General features: G+C 35.8%; 1 protein-coding gene across 1 annotated transcript; it reads right to left on the minus strand.

Annotated features, from left to right (window-relative positions):
- Window positions 1–12,636: 12,636 nt before the first annotated feature.
- On the minus strand, window positions 12,637–14,163 carry LOC126700074 (zinc finger BED domain-containing protein RICESLEEPER 2-like). Its single transcript, XM_050398087.1, has 4 exons — window positions 13,931–14,163; window positions 13,561–13,829; window positions 12,838–13,368; window positions 12,637–12,734 (listed from the first exon to the last, which is right to left on the minus strand). Exons 1-4 carry the CDS (start codon window positions 14,161–14,163, stop codon window positions 12,637–12,639), a joined length of 1,131 nt encoding a protein of 376 aa, XP_050254044.1.
- Between the last annotated feature and the right edge of the window lie 5,514 nt (window positions 14,164–19,677).

The following is a 19,677-nucleotide window of genomic DNA, read 5'->3' on the forward strand; positions in this document are numbered from 1 at the left end:
ACACTTAGATTAAGTTAGAGTAGAATTTTTATTTTGTAAGTATCAAAAAAGAATTTTAATCTCATATAAAAAAAAAAGTTTAAAAATATTATTATTATTATTATTACTATTATTATTATTATTATTATTATTTTATTGTATTTAGGGATGAATGGCTACTACAGAAAATAAACCCAAACTTTTATCACTCCCACCCTTAAGAAGCAAGGTACCTGCAACTTTAAATTCTTTAATCACTTCCGATTTATAAGATTATATAACGTGTGTTATAAGATCATTGCAAAAATAAAGTTGCAAAGATTGAAACCTCTACTTGGGAAATTGATAGATCCGACCCAACTTACTTTTGTGCCAAACTAGTGGATCACAGAAAATGTGGTATTTGCACAAGAAATGGTTCATACCTTCAAAAATCACAAAGAAGAAGAGAGGTTACTAGGGAATCAAACTTGACTTTCAAAATGCTTATGACAGTTTGGAGTGAGATTTTATCCTAATAGTCCTAAGTGCTTTTGGCTTCTGTGAGAAATTTGTTAAAATGATGCATCAATGTATCTCAATTGTCTAATTTTCTCTGTTATTAAGTGGTAGTAATAGTATCTACTCCAGCTTCTCTCCTTCTAATTAAGGTGTGAGGTAGCCCTTTGGCAAGTGAAGTTTTAGCGAGGCATTTTAACAGGAAGATTAGCTTAGGGGGTGATAAAAGGTGTTAAAGTTGCCTACAATGCTCCAAAGATGTTCTATGCAAACAACGTTATCCTTTTTCATGGACCTTGAATGTCAGATGTAAGCAACTCACAGAATGCCTTGATACTCACTGTGCTTGGTCTAGTGAAAATATAAGTTTGGACTAAGTACGGGCTTTTTGCATCAAGAGGAGCACGCAACCAATTTCTTAAGAAAATTATCCTCTTGTGTTGGATGCTTGATTGCCTGGTCCCTCAAGAATTCCTTTTATGGCCTTTATGATATTTTGTCTGACTCTCAAAAAATTTTTATTGTAATTTCAAGGGGAGTTTTTTTTTTCTTTTTTCTTTTGAGAATCATTTCAAGGGGAGTTTTGTTTGACTTTCTTTAATAAATTCTTCTTTTCAAGCAAGACAAAAAATATATATAAGTGAAATGAATCACGACTTAAAATACTTAAATTTGGAGGCTCTCTTGCATCATACAACCCAAAACAAGTAGTTGCTAGAATATTTTTCCAGCTCATCTTTGTGAATCAGGAATTTAATTTAAAAAGAAGCAAAAACCAATTGTTTTAAAGGAGAGCAACAAAGAGGGGGAAATAAACTTAAAGTCGACACATAAAATGTTTACTTTAAAAGTTGAGCATATTTAGTCATTCTTTATTGATATTTTTCTTGCAAATAAATAATTTCTATTATAAATTTTTTTTTAAAGAACACGCATACACAAACATTAAAATAGTCTTAAAGTTGTTACAGATAGTTGTGAGCAAAACATTCACATTTGGTTTTGCAAAATTCCTTCAAATTTTGAAGAAAAAAACAATTTTTTTTCTACTTTTATGCTCTTTTTTTTATGTAAAATATTTTTTGGAAAATGTTTTTTCATTTTCATGTGTTTGTTTGCAGGTAAAATATAGTCAAACTTGTAAAATATTTTCCGTTGACCATAAAATCCTTTATAAAATGTTGTAAAGTGTTTTACCTTTAAAATTTTGGTAAAACATGTTCCATAAACACATAGTGGTTTCCCTTTCCCCACCTGGTCGCTTAGTCATTGGTCTGGTAGCAGGAGATACCTCACCGGTAATCGGTGCGGCCATTTCGATGGCCAAAGACACTGCATCGATGCTGATGTCAGCAATCCAATGGCCAAAGACTAGGCAACCACTAGTAATCGAAGACGCCATTTTGTTGACTGGTATTGGTAGTTTGATCACCAAATATATCGTTTTGATGGTGATCGTCGACAGTCCGATTGTTGAAGCCACCGCTCTGACTATTGGTTTCTAATGGTCCAGTCACTGGACCTCCGATAGTAACAATTTTGGTGTTGAGTCATCAGTTTTGGTGGTTTGCTTGAAAAATTTTACTTGTCAGATCAAAGCACCTGAAAATATTTTAGCTACCTACTTTTCAAAAACACCCAAAATCACACCCTTTGTTTTCTTAGACATCCTATTAAATTTTTTTTAATAAATTCTTTTGTTTCTCTTGTCACCCCCTTCCATTAACATGGAGTCGAACATGGTGAGACAATGGTGTGCTCGAGGCCTTCCTTTTGGTCATTAAGGGATCCAAATTGGAATTTTGATAGGATCTAGTTAAACTTAAGTTGAAAATTGATTGGGTCGATGATTGTAGCAATTGACAGTGGGTTTCCTTCTTCAAAATCCAATGAATCTTGATTTGATTGATGAAAGAAACCAAATTTGGCATAGCTCTACCAAATTTGATGAGATTTGGATGAGATCTCCACTAGAACTTCGCTTATTTGAATTTTTTGCTTCTCCTCATGTAACACTCACCTCACTTAAATTTAATTTAATTGCTTCTATAGTGGAATTGGTGAATTATTTGATTTATTTTGAAGGTGATATTATTTTATATTATGATCACTACAAAGAAAATAAATAAAGAAGATGTAATGTGGAGAGTTATTTTGTGGGTAATTCATATTAAACCTTTAGCCTTCATTCTTATTAGTTAGGAAAAATGATAAGAGATTAAAACCTATTTAGATTAGGAGTTTAAGTGTTATTGAAATCTTTTAGAGTTCTAGCCTATCTAAACAGATAAACCTTAATTTGAGTTTAATTGGGAATTAAAGTCATGGAAGCATATTTAAGTTGTTGGGTCCCTCTTTTATACTAGTGAATAAAAAAAAAAGAGTTAATTCTTAGCATATAAAAAATTAAGAGTAGAGAATTAGGGTTTCTCAAAATTGAAAGGATAGAAGACCGTGGCACTGCTAGAGGTAGCCAACAAATTCATTTGTATTGAGGTAAACATCTGATTATGCATGCCTTATTGATATCTTTGAACACGTCTTTGATTAAGGAACCTTCGTCTCTAGGCTGCTTCGAAGTCTTAGACTTATACTGACAGTTGCATAGGAGTACAGGTTATCATGGAAGTGTTATTATAGACATGCATTATTTTATTTGATTTTGAAACAGATCCTAATATATGTACATGGAGTAGCATCACATCCTATACATGGAAGTGTTATTATAGACATGCATTACATTATTTGATTTTGAAATAGATCCTAATATATGTACATGGAGTAGCATCACATCCTATATAAGTTAAAGCACTTGTAGATGTCCTAGGGTGGTAATCAGATGGTCTATGTACACACACATATATATAGGTATAATAGATTTTAGTTTTAGGGAATATAATACAATTATATAAAATCTAGAATAGATATGATGTATATTAGAAAGCTATGTTAGATTTAATATTGCGAAACCTTCATAGTGGTTAAGGAAAAGTTTTATAAGAGAATTTTTAGGGTTGTTCGAAACTTGCCCTTATTGAGTTATTTGATCCTTAATTAGGTTCTAGTTGACATCATTCCAGACAATTGAAGTGAAGTTTGGTTTAGCAACTATAGGTAAGAGGACTTCAGAACATGACGTCTCTCAAGATATGTATACACACACACACACACACACACACACACACACACACACACATACATATACATACATATACATATTTGCAAAAGTGAAGTTTCAAAATCTTTTATCATTGTCAATGTTTTATACATAACTGAATTTTATTATTTCTTGTAAGTTTCTTTGAAATTGTATATGTTAAGAATGACTCATAAACTATATTTTTGAAAAGGTATTCATTATATGATATATGATTTGCATTCACAATATGGTAATAAAGTGAGAATGTTTTCAATTGGTCAGCTAGACTGTTTGCAACCTTTGCCAACACAGGGTTAAGTGTTGGTCTTCGGTAGATGTAGTGTTACTATGGTGTGGTGCAGCGTTATCATTGCTCTTTGGGGCCAGTGTTGCCTCTTTGAGGTTATTGTTATTGTTTCCCATGGGAATCACCCACCGAGTGTTTAACAGTTTATGTCTTTGTTTGACTAATGTTTTCCATATTTAACTATTGTTTTATTATTGTTGGCCTTTATAAGTGGAAAAATTATTTATTTCTATATTTTATTGTTTCTACCTATTTAGTGTATTTTTGGACAACTAAAGTGGTTACTATTTTATTTACTGATTTCAGTGTTACGGTTAAATGTTTCCTTTCTGACAATTTTATAGAACGTGATAGGCCAAAAACGTATTGACCCTTTGTGATAAATTAATTAGCCAAGTTTATTAATTAATCAAATTAACATGTAAACGCATGGTAGCACAAACAAATCACCAATTAAACTAAGTGCAGCGAAAATTAAATTGACACGGTGATTTGTTTACGAATGGGGAAAACCAACACGGCAAAAAGCCCACCGGGTGATTTTAAGGTTATCACTCCCAAGAATTCACTATTATCATAACAAGCGGTTACAAGTAAAGAAATCCCAGTACCTTACACAAACATACAGTTGAATCCTTACCCCAATACACAATTGGACTTGTTCTATAGTGACAAACTCTCCTTGTAATGCATAGCTCCTAGTACGTGACTAACCAATTGCGCGGATCCTAGTATGCGACTTCAATTACTAACAAGAGAAGGTTGTTGGCTGCAAAGTTCTTTAGTTTATCACGCGATGAAGATCGAGAAGATGCTTGGTCACAAAACCCTACAGTATACAAACACAACAACTTCTTTATAAGAAAGATGAACTAGGGAAAATTCTGTCTTCGGTCACAATTTGCTTGAACAAACTTTTCTCAACACTTGTGCAACTTGTTCCACCTTTGACGGCCCTTAAAATAATCATTTTATATGTTTAGGGTTGTGAGAAAAGAAAGCTCAAACATACAATCACGGATTGGAGTCAAAACAGAATTGAAACTTTGTTTTTCATAAATCTCGACAGATGCCCTATCTGTTGAGCTGTTGTCGAGCGATGGGGCTGGAACAGCTCTTCAAGCTCGATAGATGGCTAGCTGTTGAGCTTTAATGATAGACACTTTCTCAGCTTGAATCTTAGACAGACTTGCATGGTTTTAACACTTGAACTTGAAACAAGGTTTCTTGAAGTATTAAATACATCCTAGATCTACTCAAATACAAGTAAAGTGCGTTTTGTCAAATGATTAGCCAATTACATAAAATAGTGACATATGTTTCTAATAAGTGAATCACATATGTCCTAACAATCTCTCCCTTTGGCAATCCATGACAAAACCACAACAAACAAATGAGATATGAGAGAAGTGATAAATCATTCAACTTATATTCACTTGTTGAGTACAATAAAATCTATCCTAATACAAACTCTTGAAAAACTTTGCAAGAAGAGAGTTTATGGCAAGAAGACTTTGACAACCTATATTTCTAAAACACTTTAAACAAAACACATTAAGGCATCTTTGTGTGAAACAGAAATGATAGATTGCATACAAGTATAAGAAACATGTGTATAAAGAAAGAAAAGAAACAATACATGGAGAGATAAGTGAAAGAAAAACATACATCAACATATAAAGAAAATAAGTACAATGTATGTCAATAATGGTCACAAGACCTAAGGTACAAGAATAAATGTATCTAAAATAGAAAGAAAAGAAAAAAGATACATAAAATTCTCACTACATCCCTCAAATATCAACGCTCCCTCTAACAAAATGGTCCTATACTAACTCTCCCCCTAAGTATGACTACTCCATATCCAAAACTACGTCCCCTTTTTGTCACGAGTGACAAAAAGTAAGAGTGTCAAGTAGACATCTCATCTGTATCAGAAGAGTTAGCATCTCCATTAGCATCATCCTCAAAAGCATCATCAGCACTGTTGGAGTCATCACTCTTGTCAATAGAGGCCACAAGAGTGGAAGGCATGGTGTAATTGCCCATCTCAGCCTGGCGTCGAGCAATGCAGCCAACACGGGTGTTCACCTGACACAACTCATCATTGAGAGTGTCGAGGCGAGCATCCATGCACTGAAACTTCGCCATAATGTCCTTGAGTGTCACTTCGCTCGTAGAAGAGGGAGTGGATATGGATGGAGCAGAAGGAATGGGAGGAGCTGCTGTACTGAATCGCCTTGATCAAAATTGTGCCTCGCTCCGTTTAACGGTAGCATAGTCAATGGCACACATAATGGAGAAGTGGTCGGAAGAGGGAATAGGAATAGAAAATGGCATAAAATCCGCGTGATAGCTGAAGGGAAGATAAGCTTATCATGGGTCGTCGTATCCTTATACACATCTATAAAAGAAAGAATAAAATGTGAAGGAAAATCTATAGTGAGATACTCAAGAAAGGAAACCAAAAATCAAGCATGAGGCTCTGTGATAGGGTTATAGTGAGAAAGATGGTGCAAAACAAAAGTCATCACTATGTTCATGAATCTAGGACCTTTAGCAAAGGTCGAACATGGTGTAAAATGACGATTGCCCCAATCAGAGGGACACTCGTAGAAAGCAGAGATCATATCGTCTTTGGACACAATCCTCAGACCCTTACAACCTGGGTAGTCAGGATGCTCTACCCTCGGGACACAGAGCACATCAGATACCAACTTCGGTGTGACAACTATACGCGTACCTCGAATGCGAGTATGAAAGAGAGGTACTGAAGAATCAAGTCCATGCATGTTGGAGTAAAACTCCTGGATCAGCACAGATGGACAAGTGACCAGGACATCACACAGTGACTCCCAACCCTGGTTGTGAATGACAGTGGGTAGGTCAGTGTCGGAGAAGTCTAACAAAATGACTCGACGTTTTGAATGAACACCTAGTCGAGAAAAGTTCTTCTAGAAGTCCTTTTTGGCATCCTCATCATAGAATCGAATAGAGGAAAGGGTAGGATCAGAAGAAGACGATGATGCCCCGAAACGAATAGGGTTCCAGGATGGAGCAGACTTACGTTTAGGTGTCATTGACGCACTAACGTAAACTAAAGAGTAAGGGGGAAGAAAGAAAAACACTCAGAAAAGTCCCAAACAGTTCAAATATATACAAATATGTTGAACGTAAGGTACGTATGCATGAAAATGCATGAGCATGTGACGTGCAACAGTAATATCATCATAAGCTCAGCCCAATCCAAACCTACTAGCACACAAACAGTGTAACATATATAACACACATCTAAATGCATGAAAATATAGTTATAATGCACATGGAATGCAATGTATGAAGCTTTTAAAATCAAATCTTCATAACCCATCCTAAAAATTTTACAAAAACCTCTTTGATTTTGAAAAACCCAAAATTTTGCAAAAATCCCAAAAACTTAGGTTACAAAACATGAAATGCATGAAAAAGAGGGATTAGAGACTTACCAAGTGAGGAAAAACTTGATTAAGCTCAAAAAATCCTTGAGGAAGAGGTTTAGAGAGAGAGGTGAGTGTTGGGAGATGGACAGCCACAGACAGATCGAGAGAGATTGAGAAAACGAAGTCCGAATCGTGTATGAACCTATATATAGAACCTTAGTAAATCTTGACAGATAAAGGTGTCGAGAGGTATCGAGACAGGTGTCGAGCTTTAAAAGTTTCGACAGATGTAGCTATCGAGAGGTGTCTAGGTGTCCACAGCAAAGCAGGCTCGATGAATCGAAGGGACAGGAGATTTCTCGATCAATCCACCTAGCTATCGGGAGGTATCAAGATTGTAATAAGAATCAACTGAAGAGCTCGATAGATAAGCCAGGTGTTGAGAGGTGTCGAGGAGGTGTTGAGATTGCTTAAAAACAGTTTTTCAAGAAACGAAAAACATAGATATGAATGCAATTAAACATGCAACTCAACCAATGATCTAAACAACATTTTGGAACTCTTAAAAACATTTTTCAACAAAAAATTTTAAGCATATAGATCCCAAAAACACACACACACACACACACAACAAGTCTAACCAATTTTATATTTCAAAAACAAGTCAAGACAGTTTAGTGAGCATGCATTAGCACATGTAAACCTTATGATGGCCAAATCACATTATACCTGCACATATATCAAAGTAGCAAAGAATATTGCGTGTTGTGTATGAAAAACATCGCAAGGTTGCATAAGTGTATACATGTTATGATGATTTGAGATATGAGAAAATCACTTTAACTCACACATAATCATAACTGTTTGATGGGGATTATCACTTTCGAGGTACATCCTATAACTCCTATATCTTCTAGAATACAAGCTTGCAATCATATTTAAAAGCACTTTGATCTTTTTGCTTTTTAATTTTCTTTGCATATTTTTTTTCTTTTGATAAGCATATCATGCATAGGCATATAAGAGATAGAAAAGAAATATCCAATGATGTTAAGCATTTTGACATTCCACTTTTACTATGCTGAAGCATACAAATGTCATTTTATGATTGGCGGGCAACAGTGGTGAGATGGTTATTTATGCCTTTTTCTTAGGATTTTTTTAGTCATTCTCGTCAAAAAGAGTGATAAGAGTGTTAAGTATAAGAGATTACTTAATCTTACTCATTACAAACATGAGCCATAAAGTTCACTTGCTTAGTTGTGCATAAAGATGCTCATCTAAGCTACAAATGATGCAAAGTTTAGAAAACATTGTTTCAATGGCCATCCAAAGTACACAAGTACCAATATACACAAAACACACACTATTTTTGTATTTTTTTGATTTTTCAATTTTTATTTTTTATTTTTATATGAAAAACAAAATAACCAAAATTGAAAACAAACAAAAACATATTAAACAAAGCAAAACATAAAAACTAGACTGACTCAAAACAATAAAGCATAACACACAAGTAATGCAAACAAAAATAAGAATGGAGTGAGAGAATCACTTGGAGCCCTTTTTCTTCCACACCTTAGAAAAACCTTTTCGTCTAGCAAACCCTTGATCCGGCGGTGAGGGGGAAGAATTAAAACTGTTCAAGTTCGAAAGGAACATGAGGGCTTTGAGAAGATCTCTAAGAAGAGCAAAAGAGGATGAAAACTGATTCTGGTTTCCCAATGCGATCATGCCGTTGCTCTATTGAGTGGCTAGCCACTTATAGCAATTAGGTCAAGTATGACCGGTTGCTCCATAGTGATGATAGAGATGTTGCTTCTTCTATTTAGGCTTTTGAGAGTTAGCCTTCTTAGCCCTAGGGTTTTTAATCTCTTTCTTATCCTGCTTAGGGGGTGCTCCTAAGATAGATTTGCCCTTATTTATGTTCTTACTAGCTAAATCAGTTTTGACATTAGTGTTCTCAATTTCAATATTATTAGCAGGAGGAACAAAAACAGTGGAACTAGTAGAAGCAATACTAGGAGAAGAGAGATCATACCCTAAACCAATTCGATCAAAAGCAAATTTCTGAAGACTGAGCATTTCATCGAGCTTAGCACTTGAAGTCTTTTCCAATTGAACTCTGACTTGGAACAGCTTCGCTTCAAGCTTCTTGGTCTTCTCAGCCAAGAAATTATTCTCAAATCTCAGTACTCCAATAGTCTGATTATTTTCATCAAACTTTGTGGAAAGCTCTTCTTGCTCAAGCTCCACATCACTCAGCTTCTTGGAGGCCAACCTATACATCTTCTCATGCTTTTCTGAGACCTTATACAACTTTGCATAGGCTGTGTGGATGTCATCTTATTCATCCATCTTCTCAAACTTGAACTTCATCAATTCCTCTTCTTCATCCATATCTTCAACAATCCCCTCAGTAGGATTGACAGTGGCAGTGAAGGCATTTAGGATTCGATCATCCTCATTGTCGGAATCATCCTCAAGCTTAGTATCGCTCAAAGTAGCAGCAAGTGACTTGCTCTTCCCAATGGTCTTGAGATATGTGGGGCACTCCTGTTTTATGTGACCAAAGCCTTAACACCTATAGCACTTTGGTCCTGAAGGAACAGTGTACTGACCGCCATCCCTAGCATCCTCCTTCCCTTTATCTTGGCTCTTGAACTGAGAAGAATTGGATTGCCTACGGTCTTTGTCGAAACCCTTTCCATTTGCATTCTTCATAAACTTCTTGAATTGCCTGGTGATGTAGGACTTCATCTTAGAATCTTCATCGTCTGAAGACTCATTAGTATCACTACTCTTGGCCTTCAATGCCATGCTTTTGCTCTTACCCGGCTTGCCAATTCTTGTTAAACCTAACTTATAGGTCTGTAGATTACCAACTAGCTCTGTCAGAGGAATCTTGTTGATGTCCTTTGATTCCTCGATCGCGGTGATTTGGGCATGGAATCTCTCAGGTAGAAATCTAAGCACCTTTCTCATAATCTTGGGTTTAGGAATGGTTTCCCAAGATTGAAAGCTGAGTTCACTATGTCCTTGAGCTTGGCATAGAACTCATCAAACGACTCATCCTCCTCTATCTTGATTTCTTCAAAGCTTGTAGTGAGCCTCTGAAACTTTGAATCTTTGACAGCCTTGGTTCCTTCATAGGTTGTCTGGAGAATGGTCCATGCCTCCTTAGCAGTTTCAGTAAAGGATATCTTCTTAAACTCCTCATTAGTGACCGCATTGAATAAGGCATTCAATGCCCTGTTGTTGAAGTTTGCCGCCTTAATCTTGGCATTATCCCAATTGGCTGGTGCTTCCTTCGGCTTAGTCTAGCCTATCTCAACAGCTCGTCACACTTTTTCATCTAAAGACTGCAAGAAAGCTCTCATACGTACTTTCTAGTATGCATAGTTAGTGCCATCAAATAAAGGAGATATAATTAAAGACTGTCCTCTATCCATGACAAACAAGGATCAATGGATCAACATAACAAAGATTAAAACCTAATTAGAGTGTGTCTGCTCTGATACCACTTGATAGACCAAAAACGTATTGACCCCTTGTGATAAATTAATTAATTAATTAACCAAGTTTATTAATTAATCAAATTAACATGCAAACGCATGGTAGTACAAACAAATCATCAATTAAACTAAGTGTAGCGGAAATTAAATTGACATAGTGATTTGTTTACGAATGGGAAAAACCAATACGGCAAAAACTCCATCAGGTGATTTTAAGGTTACCACTCCCGAGAATTCACTATTATCACAATAAGCGGTTACAAGTAAAGGAATCCCAGTACCTTATACCAACTTACAGTTGAACCCTTACCCTAATACACAATTAGACTTGTTTTATAGTGACAATCTATCCTTGTAATGCACGACTCCTAATACGTGACTAACTAATTGCACGGATCCCAGTACGCGACTTCAATCACCAACTAGAGAAAGTTGCATGCTGCAAAGTTCTTTAGTTCATCACGTGATGAAGATCGAGAAGATGCTTGGTCATAAAACCCTACGGTGTACAAACACAACAACTTTTTCACAAGAAAAATAAATTAGGGCAAATTCTGTCTCCGATCACAATTTGCTTGAACAAACTTTTCTTAACACTTGTGCAACTTGTTCCACCTTTGATGGCCCTTAAAATAATCATTTTATATGTCTAGGGTTGTGAGAAAAGAAAGCCCAAACATACAATTAGGGCTGTCCACAGGTTGGGCCGGGTCGGTTTTAGGCCCAAACCGAACTCGACCTGTTTGCATTGGGTTCTTGAATTTCGGATCCATATTCGACCGAATATCGGGTCAGATCTGACATTTCAGGTAATCAGGTTGTCCAGGTCGGAGTCATCGGTTTGACGAGTCTGGGCCTCAGATTAGGCCGTACTCTTTGCTATAGTTAAAATGACGGAAAATTCATTTTTTTGGGCCTTTTTACTTAATTTATTTTAAAATAGGGCTTCTAGCTTAACTACACTAGGCCTATTGGGCCTTTAATCCGGAAAAATCAAAAAGGCCCAAATAAGGCCTATTCTTTTTATCACCTGTGATCAACACAACACACCAAAATGTCTTTCTTATTTTTTAATCGCTTGTGATCTGAAACAAGAAGCATCTATCAATCCAAATACATAATCTTTCCCACATTAACAACAAAAAATAAACACAAAAAATTATATGTAATCTGTTAAACAACACAATAAGCACCTAGGCAGTAAACTAGTCAACACCTATAAAACCTGCAAACCATAACAAATAATATTTCCAGCAATAAAATAAATCACAACAGATAATACTATACTGCAATATTCCAACAAATATATACAGATATATATACTTAGTAACATAGAGGCAGTCACTGCAAGTTTTTTAGGCAGTAACCCATAAGGCAGAAAGCTTGCTAGTTATACAATGTTTCAAGCAATATAATTAATTACAACAATCAAATACCATAGGTATTTTCAAAAAATAACTTTTCCAAAGCATTGAATGACTACTCTATAGTTTATAAGTCTATAACTAATAGAAAAGAAAACCTATGAACTAAGATTTCTTTTCTATAAGCATTGACAGTTGAGTATTGTTATAAGTTAGAAAAGCGATATGTCCAAAAAAGCTTTCAAAATATTCCTAAAATGCTGTCTTCTTTACAAAATAAATTACCATCCTCCTACAATAGACAAAAAAGTATTCAACAAACAATACATTAGTACCAAGTACAAGACCAACTAGTAAGGAAACCAAGTTTATAATAGTAGGGGGCTATAAAGGTAGAATCATACCAAGTTAGCGATTAATCATCAATGCTAATCAAAGGTCGTTTGCCTGAAGTGGAACCTTTACTTGAGCTGGTATTTGCTGTTGCGCTTGCTGTTGGTTGTTGATTTAAAACTAGAAAAGAATAGGAAATAAACACAATAGATTAAATTTTGCTTGAATACATGAGACATTCAATAAAATTAATAGACTAAGTTTCAGAATTTAAGCATATTACCTAAGTCAAGTAACTCCTCCTCCAATGCCTCTACATCATCCCTTGACTGGCGATGAGAAATTGGAACTGTGGCTTGAAGCCAATTTTGTGAACATACAAGATTTTGAACCATGAGAGGAGATAGTGAACTTCGAAATGGATCAACAATTCGACCTCCAGTGCTAAATGCTGACTCAGATGCAACAGTGGAAACTGGTACAGCCAGCATATCCTTAACAACTTTAGACAACACTTGGTACCTATTACAATTGTCCCTCCACCATTCTAATATCTCAAAATTTGCATCCTTTCTACTATCACAGTTTTCAGCCAAATACCTCTCAAGTTCATTACTATAACCTACAGATTTCTCAACTTGCAAAAAACGTTCATATCGCGAGTGAACCATCACATATGGATCACTAGCATCACTTTCCAATTCTGTACTCTCACTCCCACTTTGATCTTGCACATTTGGTGAATGAATAAAAGTGCAAAAATTATACAACTTAAACAAAAGATCTTTCACCTTATCAACCATCACTTTTGCAACTGCATTCCCATAAATTTTAGAAAAAGAAAACTTCAAAAACCTCAATTTTTTTCGTGGATTAAAGACCACAGCCACATACAAAAAAGGATTAATTTTCTCCCCTTCCCCCCAATACTTCTCAAACTTAGTTTGCATGTTTGTGGTTGTGCTTTTCAAGAGAGTGTTTTGGGGTTTAACTAAATTGGAAATACTTTCCTGAATAACAAAGATTTCATCATAGAAGGCATTTGAAGTAACATACAATGAACTAGAAAATTTCTTTGTTGCATTATAAAACAGCCTTAAGAAAGTCACAAATGCCCTACAATTTTGGAAATCAGTCATACACGGAGACCCCAAACCACCACTATCTTCCTTGGTCCTAAAGTACGATGAATAACCATCATCTTCAAAATCCATTTGAAGGAACACTATCTCAAAATTTTCAGCAGTTTCTAACATGATATAGATCGAGTTCCACCTAGTAGGTACATCTAGACTAAGAAGACTCTTGGACTCCATACCAAACCTCTCCATAAAACTCCTAAAAGTTTGACTTCATTGGGTGAGGACTTCACATACCTCACAGCTTCACGCACCTTAGCAACAGATGCATCTATCTCTTTCAAACCCTCCCCCACAATGAGATTTATGATATGGGCACAACATCTCATGTGCATGTACTTATTTCTTAAAACTGCCCCATTCCAATCTTTAGTCACCCTTTGCAAAAATTTAATTGTTGTTAAATTTGAGCTAGCATTATCCACTGTCAAGGTGAATATCCCATCAATAATCCACTCACGCAATGACATCTCAATCTTTCTACTTAATGTCTCCCCCTTGTGGTCTTCAACTTGACAAAAATTTAAAATTCTCTTATGCAATTTCCAAGCATCATCAATAAAATGACATGTCAGACACATATAATTTAAATTTTGAATAGAAGTCCATGTGTCCGTAGTGAGACATATCCTACAACCCTTCAAGGATTTCCTTAGCTTCTCTCTCTCACTATTATAAATGCCAATCACATCCCTAGCCACAGTTTGACGAGATGAGATATCCTTTAATCGAAGCTTAGGTTGTAAGGTACTTACATATTTCTTAAACCCATACCCCTCGACATACCTAAAATGCAACTCATCAATTATAACCATTTCAGCCAATGCCTTTCTAGAAGCCTCAACAGAAAAAGATGTTGACACAATGTGGAATCCGTCTTCTCCATCCTTTTTGGATATAAAGGCTAATGTTTTCTGCCCTTTAATTAGATCTTCTCGATTAGGGTTCTTGGGACATATTGGCACATGAGCTAACAAATTACTAGTACCACAACTCTTACTATCAGCATTATAAGATTTTTGACAATAATTACAAATAGCCTTAGTTTTACTAGTATCACCCTCACCTATCTTTACTTTTTCAAAGTGACCCCAAACAATAGACTTTTTCCTACCACTAAGCACCACTAACAGGAGCTGTCATACTCACTTGGCATGGTGGAACTAGGGGCAACTCAGAAGTAGCAGTTGCTTCAGCTTGGGTAGCAGCAGAATCTTCAACTTGGGTGGGAATAGCACCATCATCTTCTATAGCAGCTGATGTTTGGACAGAGGGTTCATTAGTGGGGGTTTCCATGACCTAAAAAAACAAAGATACATATTAGCAAACTAGAGTAACAAGTATAATTAATAGCTTTAATAATAATAATAATAAATAATAACCACACACACCAAAAAGGAAAACCAATATCTTGGAACCACACATTTTAATAAATATAATCAAAAGAGATTATTAGAAAGAAAGATCACAGATCTCTTTTTAGCAAGATCATAGATAACTCAATGAAGTAAATTAATTAGGGACATGCAAGATCACAGATCTCTTCTTAGCAGTGACAAATTGCATGATCATACTAATCACATCACAACAATCTTCTCATACAAAGCAAGGTAAATGTTATAAAACTTGTGTTACATATGTTAAAAACAAAGCAAAGTAAACTAAAACTTCCATAAGATGCTATAACCAAAATGTTAAATAAACCTTGTTCACATCATAACAATCTTCTCATATAATCAACTTCCAGGTGTTAAATGTGTTAAAAACAAAGCAAGGTAAACTAAAACTTCCATAAGATGCTATGACCAAAATGTTAAATAAACCTTGTCTAATTTGGGCAATACAGAACATACAAAGCTACAAACTAATAGAAAAGCAAAATCAAAAGCATCTGCAAGCCACATTAATGCAACTCTCATGAATTAAATTCAATAGTTTCCCTTTCAACATTCTACTAATCACATCATAACAATCTTCTCATACAAAGCAAGGTAAATGTTCTAAAACTTGTGTTAAATATGTTAAAAACAAAGCAAAGTAAACTAAAACTTCCATAAGATGCTATAACCAAAATGTTAAATAAACCTTGTTCACATCATAACAATCTTCTCATATAATCAACTTTCAGGTGTTAAATGTGTTAAAAACAAAGCAAGGTAAACTAAAACCTCCATAAGATGCTATAACCAAAATGTTAAATAAACCTTGTCTAATTTGGGCAATACAAAACATACAAAGCTACAAACTAATAGAAAAGCAAAATCAAAAGCATCTGCAAGCCACATTAATGCAACTCTCATAAATTACATTCAATAGTTTCCCTTTTAACATTCTATTTATCATTTAAATTACTCTGCCCCTTTTGTAAAAAGAAACATCAAACAATCACCACCGTCACTACATTTTTTTTTTTTACTAAACACAAAGGAAAGCAAAAACCATACCTTGAAGAAAACCGTGGGTGTATGGGTTTCAAACTTGAGGGCAGATAATGATACTTGGAGTCAGCTTTCAATCTTGTATAAAATTAAAACAGGATCAAAATTGATTAAAGAAAAGAACAAAGAACAAAAGTAAAATAGTTAGGGTTTCTAAGTTTTTTTTAGTTAGGGTTTCATAGTATGAATCTTTAGGTTTATTTGATTTTAATATTTGATTTCCATAACAAATGAAACCAACGAGACTAACAAAAAAGAAAGATGAGAAATAATGAAAAATTACCTTACTGACTTAGTGAAGAGTACACGAGGTGAGGACTCCGGCGGTAGCTATGGAGAGAGGAGTGGACAGCGGCGGCGACGCTAGGCATTGGAGGCGGAGAGGGGACTAGGTAACAGCATTGGAGGCAGCTAGGTTTTGTACTTTAGAATTTGGATTTGGAGAAACAGTACTTTGGATTTGGAGAAACAGTTTAGACTTTATAGAGTGTGAGATTGTGAGAGTTTGAGAGAGCAAGTAAAGAACTAAGAGTCTAAGACTGAAGAAGTGAAGACTGAAGAGGTGAGGAAGAGTGAAAAGGGGAGGAGGCATGAATGGGAAGCCATGTCCATGACCTGAACTCTGTCTCTGAAGTGAAAATTGAAGAGTGAAGAGACTCGTGAGAGGAAGTGAGAGATATCAGATATTTCCTATTTAATTCTCACCGTTAGATTGGCTCTTCATCTTGGATTATAACCATTGATTTAGAATGGGTTATTGTGCCATTGTAACCGATCATATCGTGCTTAGTTTTACTCTCATCAACACCATTAATTTTAAATTTTAATTTGAGATGAACAGCTGATATTCATATTGGGAAGGTGTGTAGGAAAATCTTGCTTTGAGTCTCGGGCTGGCATTGCTGGGCATGGGCTGTTCTGGCATGTGATGTACTGATGTCAAATCCTCTTTTTTTTTTTTTTTTATTATAAATAATTCGGTCAGTTTGGGTTTTTCGGTTGAAATATTTTGAAATCCGGATCCAAACCGAACTATTCGGATTTTTCACTTGCCAATCTGTGACCGACCGTAGAGTGGATTCGGAGCCGCTCGTAGACCTTCGGTTCGGGAGGGTGGGTTCGGGCGGGTGGGTCGGTTGATGCGGGTCACTGGACACCCCTACATACAATCACGGATTATAGTCAAAACAGAACTGAAACTCTGTTTTTCATAAACCTCAACAGATGCCCTATCTGTCGAGTTGCTATCAAGCTACGGGGCTGGAATAGCTCTTCAAACTCGATAGATGGCTAGCTGTTGAGCTAGCTGTCGAGCTTTAATGATAGACATTTTCTTAGCTTGAATCTTGGATAGACTTGCATGACTTTAACACTTGAATTTGAAACAAAGTTTCTTGAAGTATTAAACACATCTTAGATCTATCGAAATACAAGTAAAGTGCATTTTGTCAAAGGATTAGCCAATTACATAAAATAGTGAAATATGTTCTTAACAAGTAAATCACATATGTCCTAACAAAACATATTATATTACTGTTAAAACTATTTGTAAATGTTTTGTAAGATTATATTTGTCAATGATACTATTGTTTTTTTTAGAGACATCCTTATGTTATGTAGTTTCTTAGCTTACCCATTTTCTCCACCCTTTCAGATTAGAGTAGTGAAATCTCCTTTGATGGTAGATCATTGGAGCCATAGATTGAAGACTTCGTTTGGATCTATGTTAGTTGATGGATTGTTTTATTATGTTTTCTTAGGATAATGAGTTTAGTATTCTTGAAACTATTTGGGATTGTATTTGGACACTTTATTGTTAAAGTTTTAGTTTGATGGATTTTATAAGAAAGACTTGATGGTTTGATTCTTATTTGTGGATATTTAATTACACTTTGTTCCATTATAGCAAATGTTGATTATTTATAAGACAGGTCGTGCATTAAAATCCTTGGTATGGATTTGGGGTGTTACACCTCATCATTAGCTAATGTCAACCAAATCTAACCGCCACTTGTGGAGAACCTAGTCTGATAGAGCCGTTATTCCTTAACAGTTGTTGAGGACCAAAATGTGATAAGGAAACTTGTTCCATGAAAAGCAAGGAATGACCATGGGCCTTAACAAAAGAAGGCCTGACTCATGAAGTTAAGAAGCACCATGAAGGCCCAAAGGTCCAAAAAGAAGGAAAAAGAAAGAAAAAGGTAAAAAAAAGAAGAAGAAGAGGACCCAGACTTAGGCCACGAGCAGGATCTCCATCATCCAGGAAGTGGATCCTTTGAGAGAAAGCCTAGAAGATCTTGAGAAGTATGTGGATAGTCTAGAAGATCCTAAGAAGGATGTGGGTGACCCAGAAGATAGTATGGGAACAAGCTACTCACATGTATCCTTGAAAGAAGGAAAGATTCATTAGATGTCCTGTTGAAATCAAGAGGCAGAGAGAAGTGAAAGGGATAAGTGGTGTCTTCAGGTTTAGTACCTAACGTAGGAATCGAGGGATCTTGGTCAAGGCAGTGGACATGGAGCAATGGGGAGGATGGTCAAAGGCTTTCCAAGCTCACCCATTGCAAGGAGGAATCTATGCTATTTATGTAAAAATGCCAAACTAAGAAGAGTCAACATCAAGGCACCAAGACCTTGATGTGTCATTTTAAAGTCTTGAGAAGACGACCTTCGTTGACACATGGGAAGGCCAAGGAGTATGTTCAGATCCCTAGCAAAAGCCATTAAGTACCCAGCAAACTAGGTATCATCTTTGTAGCCTATGGGATCTCGAATTTGTAGTAAGGGAGAAGTGGTTTGGTCGATAGGGGAGTGATTTCTAGTGAAAGGAGGATCTTGAAGTTTTCCTTTGGTTAATATATTTTCTTGGAATGCATGAACTGAAGGCCTAACTCAATTCCTTCATGTGCATGGCATCTCCCCACAACTTCTTCTTAGTTGTCCTTATCAATCAAAACTGTCACCCATTACATTAAATATCTCACCTATTCCTTTGACTTTCTAGGAAGGCATCTTCCATTTGTAACTAAATCCAAATACTCTTTTGAGTTATAATTTCCAAACTAAGCTAAAACTCTGCCCAAGGAACTCTTTTAGATTCCTGTCAAAGGACATGGTTTTACCTAGTAGACCAAGGACATCCTCGCCTAGGGGTCCCAAACCATGTTCACTATAAAAGAAACACCAAAGCAAAATGAAAGGGAGGGGGGTTCAGGGGAGATTTCTAAGAATTATAAGAGTTTAGTAAGGGAGAGGGAAGAAAGAAAGAATAAAACAAGAGAGCCAAGGAGGAGGACTTTGTCCCATATCCTTGAAATCCTTCAAAAATATCACTTAGACTCTAAAGAAAGTTATACAAAAACATGCACACATCAAATGTCACTCTCTCCCACAAAATTCTCCTCACTTGATTGGCTTGGAAGGAAATGTCCAAGCAAAGCTACTTGGGCTTGAGTTCCAAATCTCACAAGTCTTGTGCAAAAGCACTAAGTCTGTGAGAATTGGGGTCAAGGACCTTGTGGTTGACTCATTTATATGAAATTCATT

This window comes from Quercus robur, chromosome 1 (assembly GCF_932294415.1).
Source record: "Quercus robur chromosome 1, dhQueRobu3.1, whole genome shotgun sequence".
NCBI lineage: Eukaryota > Viridiplantae > Streptophyta > Magnoliopsida > Fagales > Fagaceae > Quercus > Quercus robur.